This window comes from Amphiura filiformis, chromosome 20 (assembly GCF_039555335.1).
Source record: "Amphiura filiformis chromosome 20, Afil_fr2py, whole genome shotgun sequence".
NCBI classification, from domain to species: Eukaryota; Metazoa; Echinodermata; class Ophiuroidea; order Amphilepidida; family Amphiuridae; genus Amphiura; species Amphiura filiformis.
Genome location: NC_092647.1, coordinates 53,899,581 through 53,922,152, shown reverse-complemented (window position 1 = coordinate 53,922,152; position 22,572 = coordinate 53,899,581). Strand labels below are relative to the sequence as shown.

The window sequence follows — 22,572 nt, the reverse complement described above, 5'->3', positions numbered from 1 at the left end:
ATCTTTCTCTGAGGTTGGTAGGATCTGGATCCCGCCTACGGGTGATGGTTTTACATTTTAGATGGGTTAATTAATGTTTGCTGTGTTAAATCTCATGCCCCATGTTTGGCCCTCCACGTGTACTGAGCTGGTGCTATCAAGCTTTGAGTTGAAACTCGAATCACTATCTTTAAAGAATGAGTTTGCAAAATTGACAATGTCGCATGTTGCTTATGTAACCAATTAATTTATATTTGATGCATTTTATAGAGCAGTTAATGAAAATAGGGGCCTTCATGTCACAAGTAGAACACTGAATAGTCTTTAGCGGCCAGCAACCACCAGTAAATTCTGTTTTGTCTGTCATCCAAGTAAATTGTAAGTCAGTTCTTCTGTGGTGAACTGGCCAAGCTGGGCGTTCCTGTTTTTAAAAGTTTAACAATAATGAAATTTCATGCACAAACAAAAGTTCCACTTTTCTAAATTCTCTTTTTGTATGCATTACCATACGTACATTTTTAGAACACATTTTGTATATTTTGGCTATTATTCGTTACCCGGTACAATGTATAATATTAAATGTAAAAAAAAAAAAGTTTTTGTTCGAGACCACGCCCTCGTTTTTATTTTTAGACGACGAGCTGTCTTTAGTTCATTTAAACAAATTATTTACCTCAAATTTTACGAAACAATGGTACGGGAATGGGATTTTCATCTTTTGCCGCAACGTACGTTTTATAAATAAATGAGATATTTGTGTACATAGTTAAACTTAAATCGGGCAGTACATAACTCCAAGTAAGTGGTGCGCGCGCACGATGGAATATCTGGCTTAACTAAGTTTTTTTAGTAAGCTTACCTTGCCAGCATTTTACTTTTTACAGCAAATGTAAACTGTAAGCTTAAAAAAAATCAGCATTTTACCCTGGGGCAGGGGCCCCTATTGTAATTTTATAATTGAATTATATTATTAGGCTCTAAGCATCTGTATATAACATGTGTCTGAGCCTTCAACTCAAGTTCAGCAATGAAGTGGACACTAAAGAAGAAGAAGAAGGTGTGACCGTCATGACCGTGTGTGATGTCTTGCATGACTGTGTGTGTGATGGTGTGTTTTCGTGAAATAGAGGTAGTCATTGTGACGTCATCTTGTGGGTACGGAGTGCTAAGATCACTGCGTTGACGCTTGACTGAAGAGGTGCGTCCACGTGCTGCGACTTTCCCGAGGGCGTAATGTCTAACGATGACATGCAGAACGGCAGTACCCACAAGATGGCGAATCCCGCGGAAAGGCTGACAGCCTCTACATTTTGTATATATTGCCTTAATTTGAGAACTCTATTTGAGAACTTTATCTTCAAATTTGCACACAGCAGTTACGCATTTAATATAGTCCGAATCTATCATTTTTTGGTAGATCAGCAGTGTGATCTTTTTCCATTGATGTTAGATGATGATTTAGATGATAGTTGATCCAGACTAGTCGACTCTAGCTTTCAATTTGCACACAATTTGAAACTGGAATGAATCCAAGCCATCGTTTTTTGGTAGATCAGCTTTGACATTTTTTTCAAAGCATGTTAAATATTCTGTTGATGTTTAATTTGGGAGGAAAGTTATTTTGATGAGTCATCATGAGTGAACAGTATGAATGTATCAGTAGGGCAAAGCCTAAAGGTCCGTTCATACTACCACCGCATTTGCGATGCGTTGCGATGCGGTGCGTTGCCGCACTGCATCATACTGCAAACGACTGCATTGCGATATCGCAATGAAGTTAAATACATTTAAACTTAGAAATGGGACGAGTTGCGGCAAAAAGTAAGCGATATATCGGTATCGCAAAGCAACGCATCGCAAATGCGGTGGTAGTATGAACGGACCTTAAGGGTGCCTATTTTGAACAATCTAAAATTTTAATAGTTGAATTGCAATTTTAGCAAAACTTTTGAAGCAATCATCTGCCATGATTGGCTGTGTTTACTTCTGAACTTTCATTACTTTACATAGTGTCATGCTTAATCAATTTCTACAAAATGTTGATAGCTTGGGACTCTAGCCTGTAGAGTGTGAAGCTATTGGTGATGCAATTCGAAACTAGACTTGAATTTGTGCATGAATCGAATCCATGGGTTCCTACAGTCTGAGGGCCGTTGACACACATTTGATGGGTGTAGACTTCTCCATCAATATTGAGTTCTTTTATTTTTGGCTACATGTATGTACATATGATATAATAACAATTTACAGAAGCTTAGGGTGAGTTTTCAAAATGTTAACTTTAATTTGGGGTTAGGGGATGTGCCCTGGGATGTGCCTACAATGTATATGATGCTGTGCCCCCCCCCCCCCATGAATTTGGTATGAAATCCAGTTGTTTCCATTATACTAGATGCAATAATTATAAATAATGAACTCCTGGGAAGGGTAAAATCGGAAGGGGAAGACAATTTTGGCAAGCCAAATAGGGGGGGGGGGGGCAAGTTGGGCGACAATTATGGGGTGGCGAAATAGTTTCAATACCAGTAATTACAATCTAAAATGGTGCAGAAAAATAATTGGCTAATCATGCTAATTTCCTGCTCACTACACTCGCATAGCTTTTATTTAGCTTATGATTTATGGTTTGCAAAATTGTATTTTTATACAGGTACAGTGGCAGTGTGCAATGCTGCTCCACCAGGGAATCCAGAAAGTAAGTACAATATGAGTATATAGTATACTTAATTTTACAGGTACTTTATTACTACTAACCTGTATTTTCATGGATCAATTCAGACTCAGGTTATATAATGTAGTAAGGTTCTTGTTTCCTGCCCACATCAATTTTTTTAAATGAAAAATACATTTTTTTTCCCTAATGAGAATGTAAACACCCAACCATTAGGTGAACTAGGACGCCAAACTCAAGGGGTGGCAAGAATGGAAAGAACAACAAAGTGATTAAAATCCTAAATGAATAAATAAATAAAATCAATTGTTTCAGCATTCAACCCACAGCTATGTAGCCTGGGAGTGTTTAATTCAACAAAGTGAAATGTAGCCATATAATGATAATATTATTGCTTTATTCTATACAGCATAAACAAATTAAATACAGGTAATAAATATTGTTCTATTCTGTACAGCATGCATGATAACAATATTAATGGTGTCCATTGTAACTTGGCCCTCTCTGGTCTACTGACTACATAGGGATTAGGGTTTGCAATCCTGAGGTCTCAGTGTGTCCACTTTAATTGAAAACTAATCTTGTTTAAGTAGGGGGCAGTGCTTTAAAGTGCAAGATAAAAATAATGATATTTACCTAGTCTCACATGTTATCAACATGCATCAGCAAACATAACTCTAATTAAAACATTCTGTTAATGAAAATAGAAGGGAGAGAATTAGGTGCAATCATCATAATACATGTATGCAGAACTAGTTAGAACCTGAACTGCCTGTGTTCAAAATGGATTTTTGTGAGTTTAAAAGTGTATTCTTTAAAAACAAATCAGAAATACCAGCAAAAACAATGTTTCTTCAATTTTCCTTGATATCGTTTTAATACAGAATATTTAGACAACTCTGGCACAGTGAACATATGACCAAATCATGCTAAGATTATGGACCAAATCGAAATTACTCTTAACTTGGACATAACCAGTTTTGGCTCTAAAGCCGTGATAAAGCTGGGATATAAAAACACCTGTTTTTTATTTTGTCTTTATTTCAGTACTTGCCACAACACCAGGGTTACCCGGATGTCCAGATAGTTGGTATTTATTGAATGACAGGTGCTACGCCCTCAGGGGGTGGAGCGATGGTGATCAACTTGATTTCAGAGATGCAGAGGCTGCCTGCCAACAAGAAGCTATAGATGTTGGTGGCGCTAATGGCCATCTTGCTAATGTACCTTATGATGGAATTAATTGTGAGTATTAGGGCTCTTCCAGTTGAAATACATTCACCCTCTATGGAAGACATGACCTTACAGTTTGATCAGCTTGTAATTGGCGGGAATTGTTAGGCTTTTACCACTATGCGAAAAGTAGACCCACATTAAGAGTGATATAGTTGACCTGTCTGGTCTATTTTTTGTGTGTTAAATAAAGTAGACAATGTAAAGGACTTGAATTAATAATTTGTGGTACTTCTGGCGAGATGTCACAAGATAATTCTCAAAATAAAATATATATATTGATATTAATCTGCTATGTTATACGGCCTGCCGATTATGAGCTGATATATATATATACATATTATACATGTATTGTGTTTTGTGTTGCCTTTTTAAGGCCTCCTGCCTGCTTGATGGCCTGCCAACGCAGGTTTACAGCGTGTCTTGGGGGTGTTCGTACATTCTTTTGTTAATTTTGATGTATTTTTATGATGTGATTAATAAAGAATGATTGAATTAAAAAAATAGCTTTCCGCAAAGGGACTGTGAATTTCAAAAGGGGTTATCTGAATTGGTGGCTGCATTTGAAACCTACATCCTTAGTTTTTTTATTTTTATTATTTATCAATTGTTCAAAAGCAAACCCATCAATAATATTTTTAAATTAATGTCTTTTTTAAATACATGTAGCAAGTGAACAAAGCATTTATTTCCTTGAATATGAAAGTTAATGTATTTGTTTTAATGGTTCATTTTTATTTTAGCTTTGGTAACTGCTTTTATGAAGGTTTTGCCTGTTGATGTATGGATAGGCTTATGGTCACAAAGTAGTGGAGAGCTTAGGTGGATTGATACTGACATGAGATATACTTATGAAAATTTTGACAGAGGACAACCAAGTTTAGACCTGGTAAGATTCGCCATCACAGATAAACATTGTACATAGTCCTTACGCCTTCACTGAGGCAGTCATTCAGATATTGTTCTTTGTTTTATCTCTAAACATAATGATAATGTACAATATACATTGTATATATGTATACATTTTCAGAAAAGACATGATGCAAGGTACAGATTCTTGCAATAATGAACAGTTTTTGAGAAAATCACAAAATTAGGTTTTACTTTACTGCCTTGTGGAAAGCATACAGACTATAGAGTATCAAACATGCTAATCTGCTGGGACAAAGTTCTTTGACTTCAATATGTTTGTACACTCATAGAATGACCTTTGAATTGGTTGGGTACAAAATCTTCACAGCAACTTGAGGTCAAATTTTGGGCTGTCCCATTTAATATCCACACTACCCCTGTGGAAGATTTTGGAAATATCTTCCACAGGGGGAGTATGTTTTTCAAATGTAATTGGTCAGAGTTAATCATTTTGAAAACCATACTCCCCCTGTATTATGGTTTTACCTATATCTTCCACAACTGGAGTAAGTATTTCAAATGAAAGTTACCCAATTGTGTATTGTATTTAAAATTGATACTCACTCTGTGGCAGAGTTTAGCTAAATCTTTCACAGGGGTAGTGTGGATTTTAAATGGAATAGCCCATTATCGAATGGAGGCATAAATTCCATTCCATACCATTCTGGTATGTGCTGTAAACATGGGTCACATTGTCAGCCATTTTGGTGTATCAATTACTCCTTTTAGTAGGCCTTTGGATGGGTCATTTTTACCAAATAAATTGAGACAAGTTGTCTAAAAACAGTAGAGAAAAACATATGAAATCGATAGTTTCGGAATCGGGTCAAGTTTGAGGTTATCAGTTCTGAATTGGAATTGGTAAAAATCCTCTCATTTGCTGATCTATTGAGTGGATCTGCAAAGCGGTATTTAGCTTAACTGTTAGATAAAACTTAACTAGCTAGCTAAATCAATTGAATTTACCGTTGTATATGTAGGTTCACCGAACCTAAATGTCTGTATACCCAAAACAAGTTAGAACTAGTCTAACTTGTTTTGTACGTACGGACCTAATTTGAAGTGTTTAATCACTAGGTGAGAGGTCATGTCAGTTGTCATTAATCAACATTATCATTTTTATGGAGATATTATAATGTGTTTTAACTGTTATGTTTTCTACTGCACAGAATCTTGATGTATGCATCAAGATGTTAAATGACCCAGACAGACCAGGTAAATGGTTATCAGTGATGTGCACCAATGAGTTCAATGCCTACATGTGTCAAATGTCCCCTGATCCTCAGTGGGACCCCAATCCTCCAATCGTCAATCGCTGTCCTGATGAAGGCTACCAATCATACTTCCTCTCGTGCTACAAGTTTGTGACAGATATTAAGAGCTTTGCAGATGCCCAAGCTGACTGTGAGTCCGAGGGCGCCGTATTAGCCTCTTTCCCAGATCGATATGAGCTTGCTTTTGGTGAAACCGTGATGCACTACAACAAGATTGAGAATATTTGGATAGGCTTTGCAAGAGATGATGTGAGTATTTCCAAATATAAATTTTAATTTCATATCTTGTTTTGTCTTGTCTGGTTTGCTCTTGTCCGATCTAATACATAATACTATTCAATGTCTAAGTTGGAGCAAACAGGGTGCTCATGGGTGTTTCCAGGGTAGACTAGGGCAGTTGGGGGTTTCACCCTACCGTATTTTCTTGAATAAACGCCCCGGGGGCGTTGCATTTTCCAAATGGGGGTGGGGGGGGGCGTTTATTAGGACAATAATTCTCGATAAAATCATTAGGTAAGCTTAAAACTCATGCTGAAAATGACAAACTATGAACTAGAAACACTGACTTCTGGTTCACTTCCGGGTTTCCGACCAGCGCCAAATATTGATGCTAATATAGACCATGTGTGCAACTTGGTATGCTTACTACACAAGATAGCATGGAAAAATCTGCATTTTTGTAACATCTTGGTTGAAAAAAGTGGTGGTGGGCATTTATTTGAGGGGGTGGCGACTTTTCGAGGAAATACGGTATTTGGTCCATCAAATCTTCTGATGGTGGTCAGTTTATTCAAGAATTGTTATTCACAGCTTTGTATTTTTTTTCAGTCTGTCAAATCCATGCTTCACTTGTTGTCAGGTTCATCACATAGTAACCATGGTAACGGATATGAACAATCAGGTCAAATCTATAGTGACAGATGATGAGATTTCACAAAAAATTGGTTTTACATGTAGTTACTAATAACTTTGAAATTATGTGAACAGTGCCTTAATAAACTGTAGCAGAAAAACCAGCAAAAAAACAAAAGAAAAATCGCTGGTCATATATATTTGTCATCCTATTCTTTAACAGATTAGGATGACGAATATATATGACCTGTGATTTTTGTTTTTTTACTGGTCTTGACTGCCACTGTCCACACGATGGCATTTCTGAACATAGGCATGATTGCGTTATTATCATCATCAGCTAGCCCTGTAATAAAGCATACTACCTCAAATATCCTACACATCCTTAGTTTACTTGTGTGCACAGTAAATATCTCATAACACTATTTCTTGCTCTGTATTTTTGCCTCTACTGTTTTTTACTCTGCATTCATAAATAATCATATCAATTCACAATTACCGCCTCTGATCTCAAATTAAGTATCTATAATTTGCATACTGTATTTTCAGCAAAATCAATATAAATGGATTGATGGCTGGCCTGTTACCTACACTGATTGGTACCGCAATGAACCAACAAATGATGGATGTGCTGCCATGACACTCAATGGTTGGAATGACATTGACTGTACAGAACAACATGCATACTTCTGTAAAACAACACAAGGTAGGGTAAATAAGTGTAATGTGTGTCATTGTTGCTACAGAAGCATGGAAAATATGATTTGGAATCTTGGGTCTGTTTATAGTATTTTTATTCTTGCCAATATATTTAATGATGTCAGCTTCTTGAGGCATTCATGCAGTTATGTAGCTGCCGTGCATCTAGATATGTATGAATGTGTGTACACCAGCCCTTTGAGCAAATTTGACATCTTTTGTGGATTTTTTTAACTTACTTAGGGAGAGGGGAATGGAGGATTTGAGGGGGAATGTAAAAATTTTTGGTGAGCAAGAGAGGGAATACAAAATTTTTTACTAGGAAAGAGGGGGAATGTTAAATGTTAAAAATAAGCAGGGAATGCAGAATTTTTGAATGGAAGCGAAGGGGAACACAACATTTTTCGTCAAAAAAATTGAAATCCGCCATTCCCCCATGGCGTAAATAGTGACTAGTCCCTTACCCAGCAAAGAAATTCAACAGTGTGATTTTTGTGACTCATGGGAACATCACTTCTTTAGAATAAATCAGGTCACATGATTAGTGTACTGATGTCAATGACCAATGGGGGTGTTAGGGGGGAGTTGAACCCCTCAAATGAATTGTTTTGCTAAGTCAGCCCCAACAGAAAATTTCAACCCCCCTTAAACCATCCCCCAAAGAAATTTCAATCCCATCCCACCCCCAAATTGTGTACAATATAAAATTGAAAGTGTGGCCTGTGTTGTGCCCAAATCTATTTCTCTTGCAAAAATTTGATTTGAAGTTATATCCACCACACAACCATACACTAACCTAAATTAAGACCCACCTTCAAAGGTTAAGGAGTTTAAGCCTTCAAAGGTTAAGGAGTTTAGGTATCTCCACTGTAGTTCTCATACCAATGCCTTTTTCAACTCTGTTTTTGTTTCCTTTCCACGTTTGTGGAATGAACTTCCCACTGTTGTACGCTCTGCGCCCTCCCTTACCTTGTTTAAGGCTATGTGTAAAGAGCATTTTATGATGTAATTATGTTTTTCATAGGCTTGTTTACTGTTAAGTTATGTCATAGTGTGTTTCACTAATTTTTTCATGCAAATGTTTTTGCTTTAATTTATGCGTATCTTGTATCTATATTATTATTATTATTATTATTATATGTACTTTAATATAAGCAGGAAAGAAGAACACATTGTGCTTGGACTGTTTAGTCTATTTCTTCTTTCCGGGATTGTCATTTAAATTGCTTTTAATGTTTTTTCATGTTTGTAATTTATGGCAATTGAAATAAATATTATTATATTATTATTATTATTACCTGCTGCCCCCTGGTATGGACCCTACTTTTGCTGTGGAATGATCCAAATTTGCCTAGTTGTCCTTCACATAGAAGAAGTAGAGAATGACCATTTCATAGTTTGGAAGATCCTATTTCTTGGATGGGCAGTATGTTTTATGATTGATAAGAATTCATTACTACCTATAATCAGATGATATATGTTGTTGGTTTCCCAAAATCTAATTGTACTATTTTTTATGTCCAGAGACCAGACCAACACCTCCTCCTCCTCAATATGGCTACTGTCCTGAAGATGGTTCAATCCGTTGGAACGACACCTGCTACTATTTCCCAGAAAATGCTGGAGCAATGGATTGGGACTCTGCAAACTCTGAATGCCAAAGCAAATCACGGAGCTAGTACATTGGCTAGTGTCCACTCTGATGACGAAGCTTTGTTCCTAAGGACTCAGGCTACATTGGCTTGGGGCTCCCCATATCCATTCTGGATTGGTCTAGAATTGGCTGAGGATGGTATGTATATATGACTGCATGGTTAAATACTATGTATGACCAGATTGAATTTGGTATTTGAAATTTGGTTATGATCTTTTAATATTAATGCTCTGCATGCTATAATTTGGTTCACCTCAAGTTTGGTAGTGACGTATGTGTGTATTTCGTTGGCCTAAGCAGTGAATCGCACGCGTCAAGTTAATCACACAAAGTGTACACTCATCCGCACAAGAGCAATTTGTCGGGACGCTTGAGGTGCCATCGCGAAAAAGTATTGACATCACTACCGAACTTGAAGTGAACCAAATTATAGCCATATATTTCAATATTAAAAGGCTTGTTTGACTGTTTGTACTCATTTTAATGCCTTTTTCATACTGATTCCAAATATATGGTCATGAAAATCTACAATTCTGAAATGTTTGAAATGTGTGCGTACATGCTTATGGGGATGTGCATATTTGCATGTGTAAGACATGTGAAACGGGATACATTTATGTTCAATCTCGATAAACCAGGGATACGCATGCGAACGAGGATATCCCAGTTTTCGATACTATACTAATGGGGCTATTTAACCCTCCTAGAGGGCGCTAAAGGCCATAGACATGGAGGAGGTGAGCCCTATTGCATAGTACAGAATTAGATGAGATACACACATCTGATTCCATACTTTCTAACTGAGGATACATACACATGATTTTTTCTAGCAAAGTGGGGATATATCCACACATGTATAGCAACATAACATAGTTGCAGATGGATATAGTCCAAGTTGGATAGCTGCACACAGATGTCCCCGAATCATGCACACATCCTACAAGTAGGGGTGTGTATGTGGTACATCTAATATTGCAATTACCGTGTAGGGTTTTAACCCCATGAGAACTACCTGCCTATTGGTCGAAAAGGATTTTTCATTATCAATTGGACCAATCAGCCACATTGTTAGAATAATTTCACCACACAAAAAAATTGGGGTAAATTATTTGCAAAACTCTATTCTGATTGGTGATTAAAATGAGGATATCATGTAATTGACCAATCAGAGGCAATGTTAGATCGACAGGTAGTGCTCAGGGGGTTAATGAACCCTTTTGTAATTGACACAGTGTATTATCTAAATCTCGGTTACATACCCGCCCACACAGGTTACTATGACTGGAAGGACAACACACTGATGGACTATCAAAATTGGAGAATAAGTGAGGGTGAACCCAATATCATCTGGCCTGATGGTGGTAGAGGATGCGGATTTATGCCACCAGAAAGCACAGAATTTCATGATGACACATGTGGAACAAGCAAGAGATTTGTATGCAAAGTACCACTCAGTAAGTTCATTTTATTTTATACTATTCACCAGCTTACATTTGCACTTGTTGCTGATTTTAGACGATATATTTATGTAGCTTGGGCCAACATGAACATGAAAATGGGGTTCTGATTGGCTAATTGAGTAATATCATCGAAATATAGGCACCTCATTTGTTGAAAATCCTGTGTAAGCATCGCATGACCTACATGTAAGTGATGTCATGAAATATAGGCACCTCATTTGCTAAAAAATCTGTAAGCATCGCATGACCAAAGTGTGAACGAGTCAGGCAGTAATTGCCATTGCGAAAGGACCATACCAATTAAGAATTATAGGTTTCTACTCCTTTAGCTTTTTTAGTAGTTGACACCAAATATATGATGACTATTTGCAGGTCTAATATAACTAAAATCTCACAGTCACAAACACATTAAGGGAAGGTCAACAGAATGGATCCACTGTATATCTGATTTAATTTAACAAAAAGTCTAAAACTCTGAAGTCTGGTCATGCATGTCAGTTGGATTCAAAAGTGTGTTTGGTTTGGAAAATGCAGACTTTTCAAACACACACAGGATCATGACATATAGGCCTATAATGTAATGTTTACACATGTCCTAATTTAGATATAATTGGAATCAGCCAAATTTGTTGTATTTTGTAGACCAACAGAGCATAAAATCCTGCATAGAGCTCCACAGTTAAGTAGCCAAGATAGTAAGTGGGTTTGCTTGGATTTTACCCCTTGTATACTATGGCTTCAAATAGGTCCTAGAAAAGATAGATGTATTGAATATTGTCGCCTATAAAAAGTAAATGGTCAGATGTAACGGTCTGAAACCACTAGGTGAAGTGGTAAAACATCTCTAAAAATGTCAGTCTGACACTGTAATTTTGTCTTGGAATGGTACAAAAAGAACCATGTTAACAGTTGAATCTAACATTTCAAATGAACTTGTTAAAGAATAAAGAGATGTATTAATGTATTTGTTTATCTTTTTACAGCTTACAGTGAGGAGCCTGGTTGCCCATCAGGCTGGTATCTCCTTGATAAGAACTGCTATACTTTGCAGGGCTATTCTGCTGGTACTCAAAAGACTTTCTATGAAGCAGAAAAAGAATGTGCAATGGCACCTGGCGGCCATCTTGCCAAGATAGAATATCATGGAATCAACAGTAAGTATATCAACTTACAAGCATGTAAACATTCCAAAAACAACATGGACGTACATACCGTACAAGAAATAAGCTTTTTTTCTTAGCCTAATAGTCAGTTTTTCTATTTGATTGTTTTAGCTTTGATCACTTCTTTTCTGAAAATTGTGCCTGTGGATTTATGGATTGGTCTTCACACAAACAACGGAACTGGATCATTCACCTGGATCTCAGATGACAGCGCACCTTCATATACCAACTGGGCTGCTGGTCAACCTAGTGGTGATCCTGTAAGCTGGAATTTTTGTTCGATACAAAATCATGGAAAGTCACAGAATGTTGACTTTGGTCATAGGAATTCCAGAGAATGGTCAAAAGTTGTGGAATGGTTTTGAATTTGTTCAAATTGAAAATGATAAATTTGGTATAGATAGAGACAGAAAAATCCAGGGTTAAGCAATTACAGCTCAAGAAGGGCTTGCTGGACACTGATTTTAAGTATGTTATTGTATATATATTCCAGTCTGGAATTTTGGAATTAGGTTATTGAAAAATTATGGATTTTTAACTTGAAAATGTGTGGGAACCCTGGTGAATCAAGTGTGCTGTAAATGCACCTTATCGTACACAATGTTGCCCATGATATGTACAAATGACATTATTTTATTTTGACCAATCTGTCCAAAGAGTGTAGCAAAATTCCAACAGATTTCATAATTTGTGTTGTGTTCTGTATATTGGCATATTTTTGCTGGGTTCATTTTTCACGATTTTATCAATTCTGGACAGTTTAGTGGACAGTATGTGTGTTTAATTATTTATGTTTCCAAATACTGTAGAATTCCGTCTACAAGCATATACACCAATCCGAGAAGCGTTTACTGTATTTGGCCCTCTATTGACGGCAACACAGATGTACCAGAGCGGGAGATTTAATTCGTAATTCAATACTCATGATTGTGTATTGAATATCACTGTTGTGTACAATTCCCGGGTACAATTCTGTATAGCACACAATAAATAATGGATAGAACCCCCGACCTCGGGACACCGCAGTTTTACATCGGGGACACCGCAGTAATGGCGAAGTCGGATAGGTGTATATGCCTCTAAACGAGGTATTTTTTGACGAACGAGACGAAAGGCAAATACCCTCCACAAACACATTACAATAGATTGGTCTTATAATAATATGTGTTTGTACACTGTACAATGTACAGTGGCCTATATCAGTAATATAGTTGTTCAAACTCCAAATAATGTTTTTGTGGAGAGTTTCTGCCTCTCGTCTCTTGCATTAAAAAAAACCGGTTTAGAGGCATATATGTATATGCTTGTAGCCAAGGTTTTACGGTATATTCACATTAAGTACTAGCTTGTGTAATAAATATTTTTGCAGGGTTTCAAATTTGCGGTTGCCTGCAAAAATTAAACCCCCGCAAAAATTTCCCCCAATACAAGTATATGCATAATGATCTATTAATTTCAATTATTTTTCATTATATAGTATCAAGCCTTCTGTGCCAAGATGTTCAATGATCCAGACATGCCTGGTGAATGGGGTGATGTATACTGCAATGAACAAGAAAATGCCTACATGTGTATGCAACCACCAGGTATCTATATCAAATTTATTTTGGATAGCAATGTTTGCATAGTATTTTTGTGGGACCTGAGAGCACATCAGACACACCAAATTACATTCTGAATACAAGGAATATCCTTCTGATATCAGATCATTTTGATTTTTTGAAATTCGCGATACAATACAAATTTTATGGCAAATTATTAAAAAATGATTTTTTTTGACATTTTTTTTGACATTTAACAGTCCTTAAAGTAAACTTTATAAATCTAGTGATATGTACTTAAAGTGTAACTAGCTGGGATGAAAAGCCATCCATCATATGAAGATACACATTTTTTCCCAAAATGACCGAAAAGTTTTAGTTCTCAAGAGTTCCTCCATCCGCACAAAAAATACTGTGAAATGGTGGGTGACCGACCCTTTAATTGAGTTTGATATTATTACCATAGTTATTGGGTGAAGCAGAGACATAACATTGCATTGCATAACTCATGAAATAACAGACCGGGCCAATGTACAGATAAAATTCAAGTCAAAGATAAAATTCAGTCTTTTTATAGCTCTTGCGATTCAGTGCTTATGCACTAAAAATGTCATCCAACATGGAGAATTGCACTTTAAGTTGCTTACAATTTAGCCAGTGTTAAGTCTGATCATAGCCAGATACAAGAAATTTGTATGTGTGTCTTTCTGCATGCACAGCAAAACTATATACATTTATAAATTCATAACCTTATTTGTCTGTGGCATGTTTGTAGGGGCAAGTGCGTGTCCTCTGTGAATGTTTTTCATCTGTGCATGTTGGGGTTTGTGGATATCACATACTTTTGCTGATGCTCAAATATGTACATTAAAACAAATGGTCTGTTTTTTCAGATCCTACCCTTCCTGCCAACCCACCAATCGCAAGTCGCTGTGCAAGAGTAGGCTACCAATCATACTACCAATCTTGTTATAAGTTTGTGGATGCATCTGTAACGTTCGCTCAAGCTAAACAAGCGTGTATAGATGACTCTGCTACTATTGCATCATTCCCTGATAGATATGAACAGGCTTTTGGTATCACAGTTATGTATGCAAACCAGGTGGATAACATGTGGCTGGGTTTGGAAGAAGATTCAGTGAGTAGGATTTCTTTGTGTATAAATATCCTTAATGTGTTAACCCCCTGAGCACTACCTGCTGATCTAACATTGACTCTGATTGGTCAATTACATGATATTTTCACTTTAATCACCAACCAGAATGGAGTTTTGCAAATAATTAACCCCCAGTTGTTTTGCGTGGTGAAATTATTCTAACAATGTTGCTGATTGGTCCAATTGATAATGAAAACTTCTTTTTGACCAATAGGCAGGTAGTTCTCATGGAGTTAAGGTGATGAATATAAACCCTTTTTGGGCGGACAGACTTATCAAGTAGGGTTGTTTAGTCTGGATTTTTTTTGGGGGGGGGGGGGATGTTTTTTATGTTTTGGAAATTTGCTTAATTTTTTTCAAAATATTGGGGAAAAATGTAATTTTGTCACTATATACTATACTACCAATAATGGTGACCGCGATGGCATATAGTGTATTTCAAAATACTACGCAAATGCACGACCTTGGATACAATAATGAAAATACTAACGAATCACAAGTGAGTTGGCATGGTTGGATTCACTTCCTCATTACGCACAGGGGCATTCGGACAATTGTCACAGATAGCCTTTGACCTCTGACTGAAAAGCTACTGATTGGGGTATAAAAACAAATGCTCAACAACTTGAGATCAAATTATGAGCAATGATTGTTGAATGGATGCCATTACATAATCATAATGAATCATGCTTATATTGCAGACTACAGGTATACTATATATTGCTTCACCTCAAGATTGGTAGTGACGACAATATTGCGCTGCAAGCATGCCGACAAACCGCCCTTGTACGCCTATGTGTACACTCTGCGTGATTAGATTTACTCATGCGATTTGATATCACAACCAGCGAAATATGCACCTATGTCACTACCGAACTTTAGGCGAACCAATGTATTGGCTGGGTACATACACTAACTGAAAAGCCAATTATTGGGGTATAAAAACGCATACTCAACAATTTCTCTTTGGAACGCCCTTCCTCAATCTTCAGTCGACATGCCCACCTACACCACTTTTAAGACTTCCATCCAAGATCAAGACCACCGATTTCACAGCCCCCGTTAGACCACCGGACCACTCTCGTCAACTTCCAGTATAGTCCCTGGTAGACTCTTTGGGAGTGATTTCTACAAGGTACAAGGTACTTGAGGTCAAATTATGAGCTATGATAGTTTAATGTAGGTTATTGAAATGTGCCATTTATTAGAGATGATGCCATTTTGGTTCATAATGATTCATGCTTTTATTGCAGACGACGGGTCAACTAGGGTGGGTAGATGGATGGCCTTTGACCTATACTGACTGGAAAGCTAATGAGCCTGTAGATGGACAATGTGTTACACTCACTAGGGCAGGCTGGGCGCATGTACCTTGCACAGAATCACATGGGTACTTCTGTAAATATACACAAGGTTAGTGGTGCATTTTGATGTGTATGTAAAATATTTATACCCAATGCCAGAAAAAGATGACTGTAAATGTTAGAGACAGGCCCATATGCAGGATTTATTTGGGGGGGACATCCAAAAAGTAGACCTTTTTTGAATGAAAATTACACTTGCGCAGATTTTGTTCCCATTTTGAATTTTCATATAATTTTTGGTATAAAATTCGCAAAATGTTTTACTTGCTTGTAATTCGTACCGCACAAAATATTTAAAAAACAACCTGTTTTTTAATATTGTATGTAGCAAAATATACCGCTATATAACAAAAATGCAAATGGACCAACCAACTCTGACTTGGAGCATATAGCCTTATGATAATATTATATTGATGATTTTTTTCTGTAATTTCACTTATATTAAGTTGTTTAAGGGGATGCCCGCTTCTGGCATTCCTGGTGTTTTAGACCTATTCTCTATGTCATTGTTCTGTCTTTTTTATGTATTGAAATATTTCTTTTGTTTTTTGATGATACGGAAAAACGTTTTACTGTCTTGTTTTAATGTATGCTATCATGAAGTCTCAACAGTCTTGGAACTTGTTACTTCTTCCTTTTTCATCTATAGAAATCAGGCCCACAGTGGACCCCGACCCGCCAGGCTACTGTCCATCTGACTGGGACCGTTTTGACAACAACTGTTACAAATTTGACGAATCCTCTGTGGTGGAGACTTTCGACTCCGCCAACTACTTGTGTCAAAGCCGGTTTGGTGGAAGGCTAGTCAGTATTCACAATGATGCAGAAGGCGAGTTTATAAGGACAACTGTAAATGAAAGATACGGAGCCAATACACCAGTATGGATTGGTCTGCAGCAAGATAGTGATGGTATGTATTAGCATGTTTCTAATGAGAATATTTTCCAAAAATGTCCAAATTGTCTTAATTGTCCCCCTGATCTGCTACAAGGACACGGTGGCTCAGTGGTTACGGCCTTGGACTCAAAATCTGAGAGCTTGCTCAACGTCCCACCACCATATTACGCCCTTTGGCAAGGCGCTTTGCCTCGCTTGTCTCACCCCACCCAGGTGTAATGGGAAACTGTTAGGGGTAGTCACAGGCTTTGTTCTAATGAACCCCGCACCATTTGTAGGCAGCAAACATGGTTCCGACATATGCTAATGACGGCGGAATGAATGTAAAGCTTTGAGGCTGTTTACGGCATAAAGCGCTATATAAATATCTACATTGATATAGATATTTACATTTTTACTAAGATGACTTTACTGGGACAAATGAGCAAAATAAATGTGCAATTGAATGTTAAATGGACCAAAATGAGGGTGATTGTGACCTGAAACCTAGCGAAAGGAAACTGCACAATACAACTTTTGGTCAATTTTGTTCTGGTATTTCAAGCTAGGGGAGCAACTTGCCTCCATCCCCCAGTCGGTACGTCTCTGCTTTCAAATTAATGATTTGTCTTGTTTTTAAAATTGATGGCCTACTTATAATTAATGTAACCTATTCACTACCATGTTCTCTTTGTGATAGGTAACTACCGTTGGATAGATCAGACTCTTATTGATTATCAGAATTGGAATACAGGAGAACCAAATCGAAACGGTGATGCTTGTGGCTTCCTGATGACTGGAGGACACACGTGGGGAGATGATGGCTGTACTACAACAAAGAGATATGCCTGTAAAGCTCCACTATGTAAGTTCTTGTGGGAAAACTTTGGAATGTGGCTGGAGGGTGATAGGGTTAATGTAGCTAATTTCTTTACTTTAGTAGGGTTAATACATTTTCATGTAATCTATCCATTTTTTTAATCTTTAATACACAACTTTGGCTTAACCACTAGTAGGTGCTAAAGGTGCAACAGACTGAATTTGAATGAATTTTACAATTTTCTGAATGAGGAAATCGCTTTATATGCCTTTAACCAAATAAAGCAGATAAGTAAAAATAATTTTGATACAGAAATCACTTATTCGCTGGCGAAGTGCACGTTAGAATATGACCGTTGCTAGATCAACTGGCTCACGTTTCTTTGTTACGAACCACTGATCGAAATGATCACAACATAAAGCCTATGGCATATCATAATTCGGAACAGGTGTATGAGCCCAGGTTTGAACCAGCAACCAATGGTTGCTAACGTCCACTACGACAGCGAATAGTGACTTTATTTGGCACAATCTTTTAAAATGTTACCAATTGTTGTTTTTGTTCAGTCGGTACTACTGGTGGTTGTCCATCTGGCTGGTACAAGCTTCTTGACAAATGCTATGCCCTATTTGGAAGAACCGGTGATGATAAGAAGACGTACGATGAGGCCAATGCTGCCTGCAGATCCTACCACCAAGATGCATCTCTGGCTTCTATCCAGAAAAATGCACAACAGTGTAAGTTGATCACTCATTCTTTGTCAGTGGGAGTGGTCTAGTTCGCGGACACATAATCTGATTGGATAATCACATGATTTTGGGTGCCGTCTATCCACGTCATCATGAGTGTTGATAACGCATAACACGCTTTTAGAGGTTCGCGTATGTATCGTGTTGTATGCATAGACTAGTGCGGAATACACACACCCGCTAGCAGTACGCGCAACAGAATATGTAAAGTTGTAAACAAGTTTTGTTCATTTTATAATAAGGGGAGTTTTTATGACGGTAACTTAGTTTTTGCTTACAAAAATAGTTTACAGTTATTTAAATAATATTTAACTGACTAAGAACGAGAATAAACGATAGGAATTTTTGTTTTACTATCCTCTACCTATGATAGATTTACAGGCAGGTCCAATATTTTTATTGTAGTCAAAATGTTGGACCTGCCTGTCGTCTATCACATGGTAGAGGATAGTAAAAACAAAAATTCCTGTCGTTTATTCTTTAAACCACCTACAGGCATACTAAATGTAGCAGTGGCACATTCTTTATATGGAACTGATAGTAACTTATTTTTCATCAAAATAACTTAAATTTGATATTAAACTAGAACTAAGAATATACCTTATTGTTGATTCCAAAATGTCAATTTTGAAATTTTTGACCGACCACTAGGACCCCACATCATTCCATAAACCATTAGCAACAACTCAGGGACGTTACTGCTTAGAAGCACACATCCTAGACATTCCTACATGCCAATTTATGCTCATTGAAGAGGTGTAAGAATAATACAAGCCCCATGATCCATTGCCCACAATTTAGGTGCCTATGTAATTCGCTGATTGCAAGTTCATCTCAAAACAAGATTTTTAGCAAGCGTATTGCGTGTGCGTACTCTTTGCAAAAGCCTTCTGGAACATTGCTAGATAAGCGCAAGAAACAAAAATGCACTTTTTGCAGGGAGGACCTCGTTTTGGTAGCAAGATAGCGGATCCATGCAAAGGGGGAATAATATACACAACTAGCTTTATGTATAAGTAACTAAGTATTATGTATACGTAAGTACTGAAAATATTAAGTCAGCATACATTTTGAGCACTATTGGAAGAATTTTTATGGAATATTTCATAATATTTTGAACAATTACATATTTTTATTGCAGCTCTGTTAACATCTGTAATGAGAGCTACAACAGGAGATATCTGGATTGGTCTTACCAATAGAGGCTCTACACAGGAATGGCACTGGCAGGATGGGTCACCTCTTACCTATTCTAACTGGAACTTTGGACAACCTGATTCTGTAAGTATAAATAATTCAACCAGGCCTTGCAGAATCCCATGCCCTTTAGCCAGGGACAACTAAAATCTGATGTTGGGCAACCAAACACTAACATGTCAGTACAGTGCTAGATATAAAAATTACAGATATGATAAAAATGTTATGCAAACAGATATTCCTACATGAACTATAAGGGTGCCCCGCACTGCATTTTACACCTTGTCTTGATGACTACCATATCATAAACTTTTAGGTGAATGTGTAAAGGGCAGGGAAAGTAAAATGTCAAGTAGGGCAAGTGAGAAATGTTAAAATGCTGGATTTCTCAAATAAAAAAACCCAAAAATGTTTCAGTTTCAGTTTCAGTTTATTTTCACCATACAATATTATACAAAACAAATAATGAAAGAAAACCTGTGCAAAGTATAAATAGGAGTGTCATTTGGTGTAATATTTGAAGTAATGAGGTGATGCATCATGTTGCAAAGGATTCTGGGAAGGGTAAGATATCTGCTCTGGCAATATACTATCAAGAAATCTATTTTGTGTTATTTCTTATTAGGGCAGCGATGTGTGCGGTAAAATGCACAATGACCCCAACAGCCCAGGACGATGGATTGATGTGTTTTGCACTGACCAGAATGCTTACTTGTGTCAACAACCAGTTGGTAAGCCAATGTGTTATGCCATTTAAAATCCACACTCCCCCTGTGGAAGATTTAGCTATAGTCTTCCACAGAGGGAGTATGAATTTTGAAGAAAATAGACAATTGGGTAACTCACTCCAGCTGGGCCCAACAAACTTTGATTGAAAGTACATGTTTATTTGTCTGTGTGCAGTGCCTTGTGTTAATATTGGGTGGTCAAACTGTACATATGTAAACCAGTGTCGGCACATTTTGGGGGGGGGGGCAAAGTTAATTACAGGGGGGAAAAATCAACAAATTTTGCCCAAAATTGCTGCAAAAAGTAGAAATGTTCGTAATTTTGAGTTTTTACTGAGCAGGCAACTGGGGGGAAAGAGTTCTGACTGGAGGGGCATTCCCCATGCCCCCAGTGGTGCTGCCACTGGTGTAAACCTTTGTAATTTGGAGAGATTTTTTCTTCTTTTTTTGTCAGCACCATTGCAGATAAATTTCTTTAAAACTAACAATTTAACAACCAAAATGAACAAAATTTGTAGATGTAGTATTTTATAGAATGAATGTTTTCGAATGATGACATATTTTCATGATCCACACCACAGATCTGGCACTCCCTGGCAACCCACCATTGATAAGCAACTGCCCAGACGATTGGCAATCCTATTTTGGTTCTTGCTTCAAAATCCATTCGGCATCACCTCTCACCTACCCTGAGGCCAAGACACGATGTGAAGATTACTTTCCTGGAGGCACCTTCTTGGCATCGGTTAAGGATCGCTATGAGCAAGCTTTCTTAGAGACATTGTTTTACATAGAAGAAGTGGAGGAAGGATGGTTTGGTCTTGAACGCAATGCTGTAAGATATTAATTATTAACTTTCTTGCAAATCACACATATTTACGCGTTCACACATCTTGTGGACCCCTTCAAATCCTAAGTTCAACGTACGCGTTGAAATATTGCATAAATAAAATGAGCAGCAGCGTAAGCCGGCTGACTCATAAAGGTCCCATGTGACAGGGAAAATTGCCCAGAGTTGTCAAAAAATGTCAAAATAATATACAAGAATGTACATTACTCAAAGTTTCTTGCTTAAAACATTCTCAAAAAAAGTTATTCAAAGTTTCACAAACTTGCTTAACATTTTCTCAAAATTTCATAAAGTTACTAAAAGTTTCACAAAATTGCTTTACATTTTTTTTCAAAATTGCCTGAAGTTGCTGAAAACACTCTCAAAAGTTTTTAAAATTACTCAAAATTGTTCCACCCAACGTTACTGCTTAAAGTCAGCGCGGATTGCGCTAAGTTGTCTAAAATTGTTCAAAGCGGTCAGGCAATGTTCCACAGCTTCAGGCCACTTTACGCAACATTATAAAATGTTGTTTCCCTTAACTTAACGGCCCTACATACACATCACCTCCAATATGTAACCGGGATGTGCAGATGAGATCGGGACTCCAAAAACACAGATACTTTCAGTCTTATATCACTTGCAGAGTATCTTAGCCCACTTAAACCTTTTTAATCAGATCTGTAATGATTTTTTAGATTGTCTGATTAAGAGTTCTACTGATAAATGCCTTAACAGATAACAGGACGCCATGCATATTCCAATGGATGGCCTGTGGACTTTACTAACTGGGGTGTGGAGGAACCCACCGGTGATGGATGTGTTGCTCAAATCAATGGGGAAATGTCAGCATATTGGGAAGACACAAATTGTCAAGAACAGAAACCATACATGTGCAAGTATACACTAGGTAAGGAAACATGTACATTGTATTCATAGCAGGGCTCCCATGGAATCTGAAAAAGTCACAGTTAATTTTAAGAATTGGGAAAAAGCATTGACAATTCTTTCATAGTCAGATTGGCCATAGAAAGCGTTGAGAATTTCCCAATGGGCTGTGATGTCCAGGGCTGGTTGGGGCATGGTTAGGGCATGCAATAAGAAAACAGGAAAGATAGAGAAAAATTAGAAACATATAAGTTGTTTTTTAAAATTGCGGTATATGTGCTAAAATTTTGCATTTCCTAAATAAGGTTTCAGTTTTTCACAATTTTGATATAAAATTGGATTGATTGAGCACATATTTATTGGCCGAGATATGAGTTTTAAAATATTGGATGAGACGTAGTTGATTCCACTATTTTAAAACTCCTATTGAGACCAATAAATATTGGGGGTAAAGCATCCAATTTTATCATCATTATAAGTTTTGGATCCAGTACTTTCACACAGGATTAATCAAAACATAATAATGA

At 37.2% G+C, this 22,572-nt stretch overlaps 1 protein-coding gene across 1 annotated transcript in view; it reads left to right on the top strand.

Annotated features, from left to right (window-relative positions):
* The first annotated feature begins 660 nt into the window (after positions 1–660).
* Positions 661–22,572, top strand: part of LOC140142010 (uncharacterized) — a 52,029-nt gene continuing 30,117 nt past the window's right edge. Inside the window, 21 exon segments of the mRNA XM_072163912.1 lie at positions 661–707; positions 2,630–2,674; positions 3,698–3,895; positions 4,627–4,772; positions 5,965–6,318; positions 7,471–7,627; positions 9,145–9,269; positions 9,271–9,412; positions 10,546–10,728; positions 11,718–11,888; positions 12,009–12,157; positions 13,375–13,483; positions 14,332–14,576; positions 15,848–16,007; positions 16,608–16,868; positions 17,535–17,699; positions 18,221–18,391; positions 19,545–19,684; positions 20,226–20,331; positions 20,910–21,163; positions 21,896–22,067. Coding sequence (XP_072020013.1) covers positions 671–707; positions 2,630–2,674; positions 3,698–3,895; positions 4,627–4,772; positions 5,965–6,318; positions 7,471–7,627; positions 9,145–9,269; positions 9,271–9,412; positions 10,546–10,728; positions 11,718–11,888; positions 12,009–12,157; positions 13,375–13,483; positions 14,332–14,576; positions 15,848–16,007; positions 16,608–16,868; positions 17,535–17,699; positions 18,221–18,391; positions 19,545–19,684; positions 20,226–20,331; positions 20,910–21,163; positions 21,896–22,067 — 3,490 coding nt within the window. The 5' untranslated portion in view covers positions 661–670.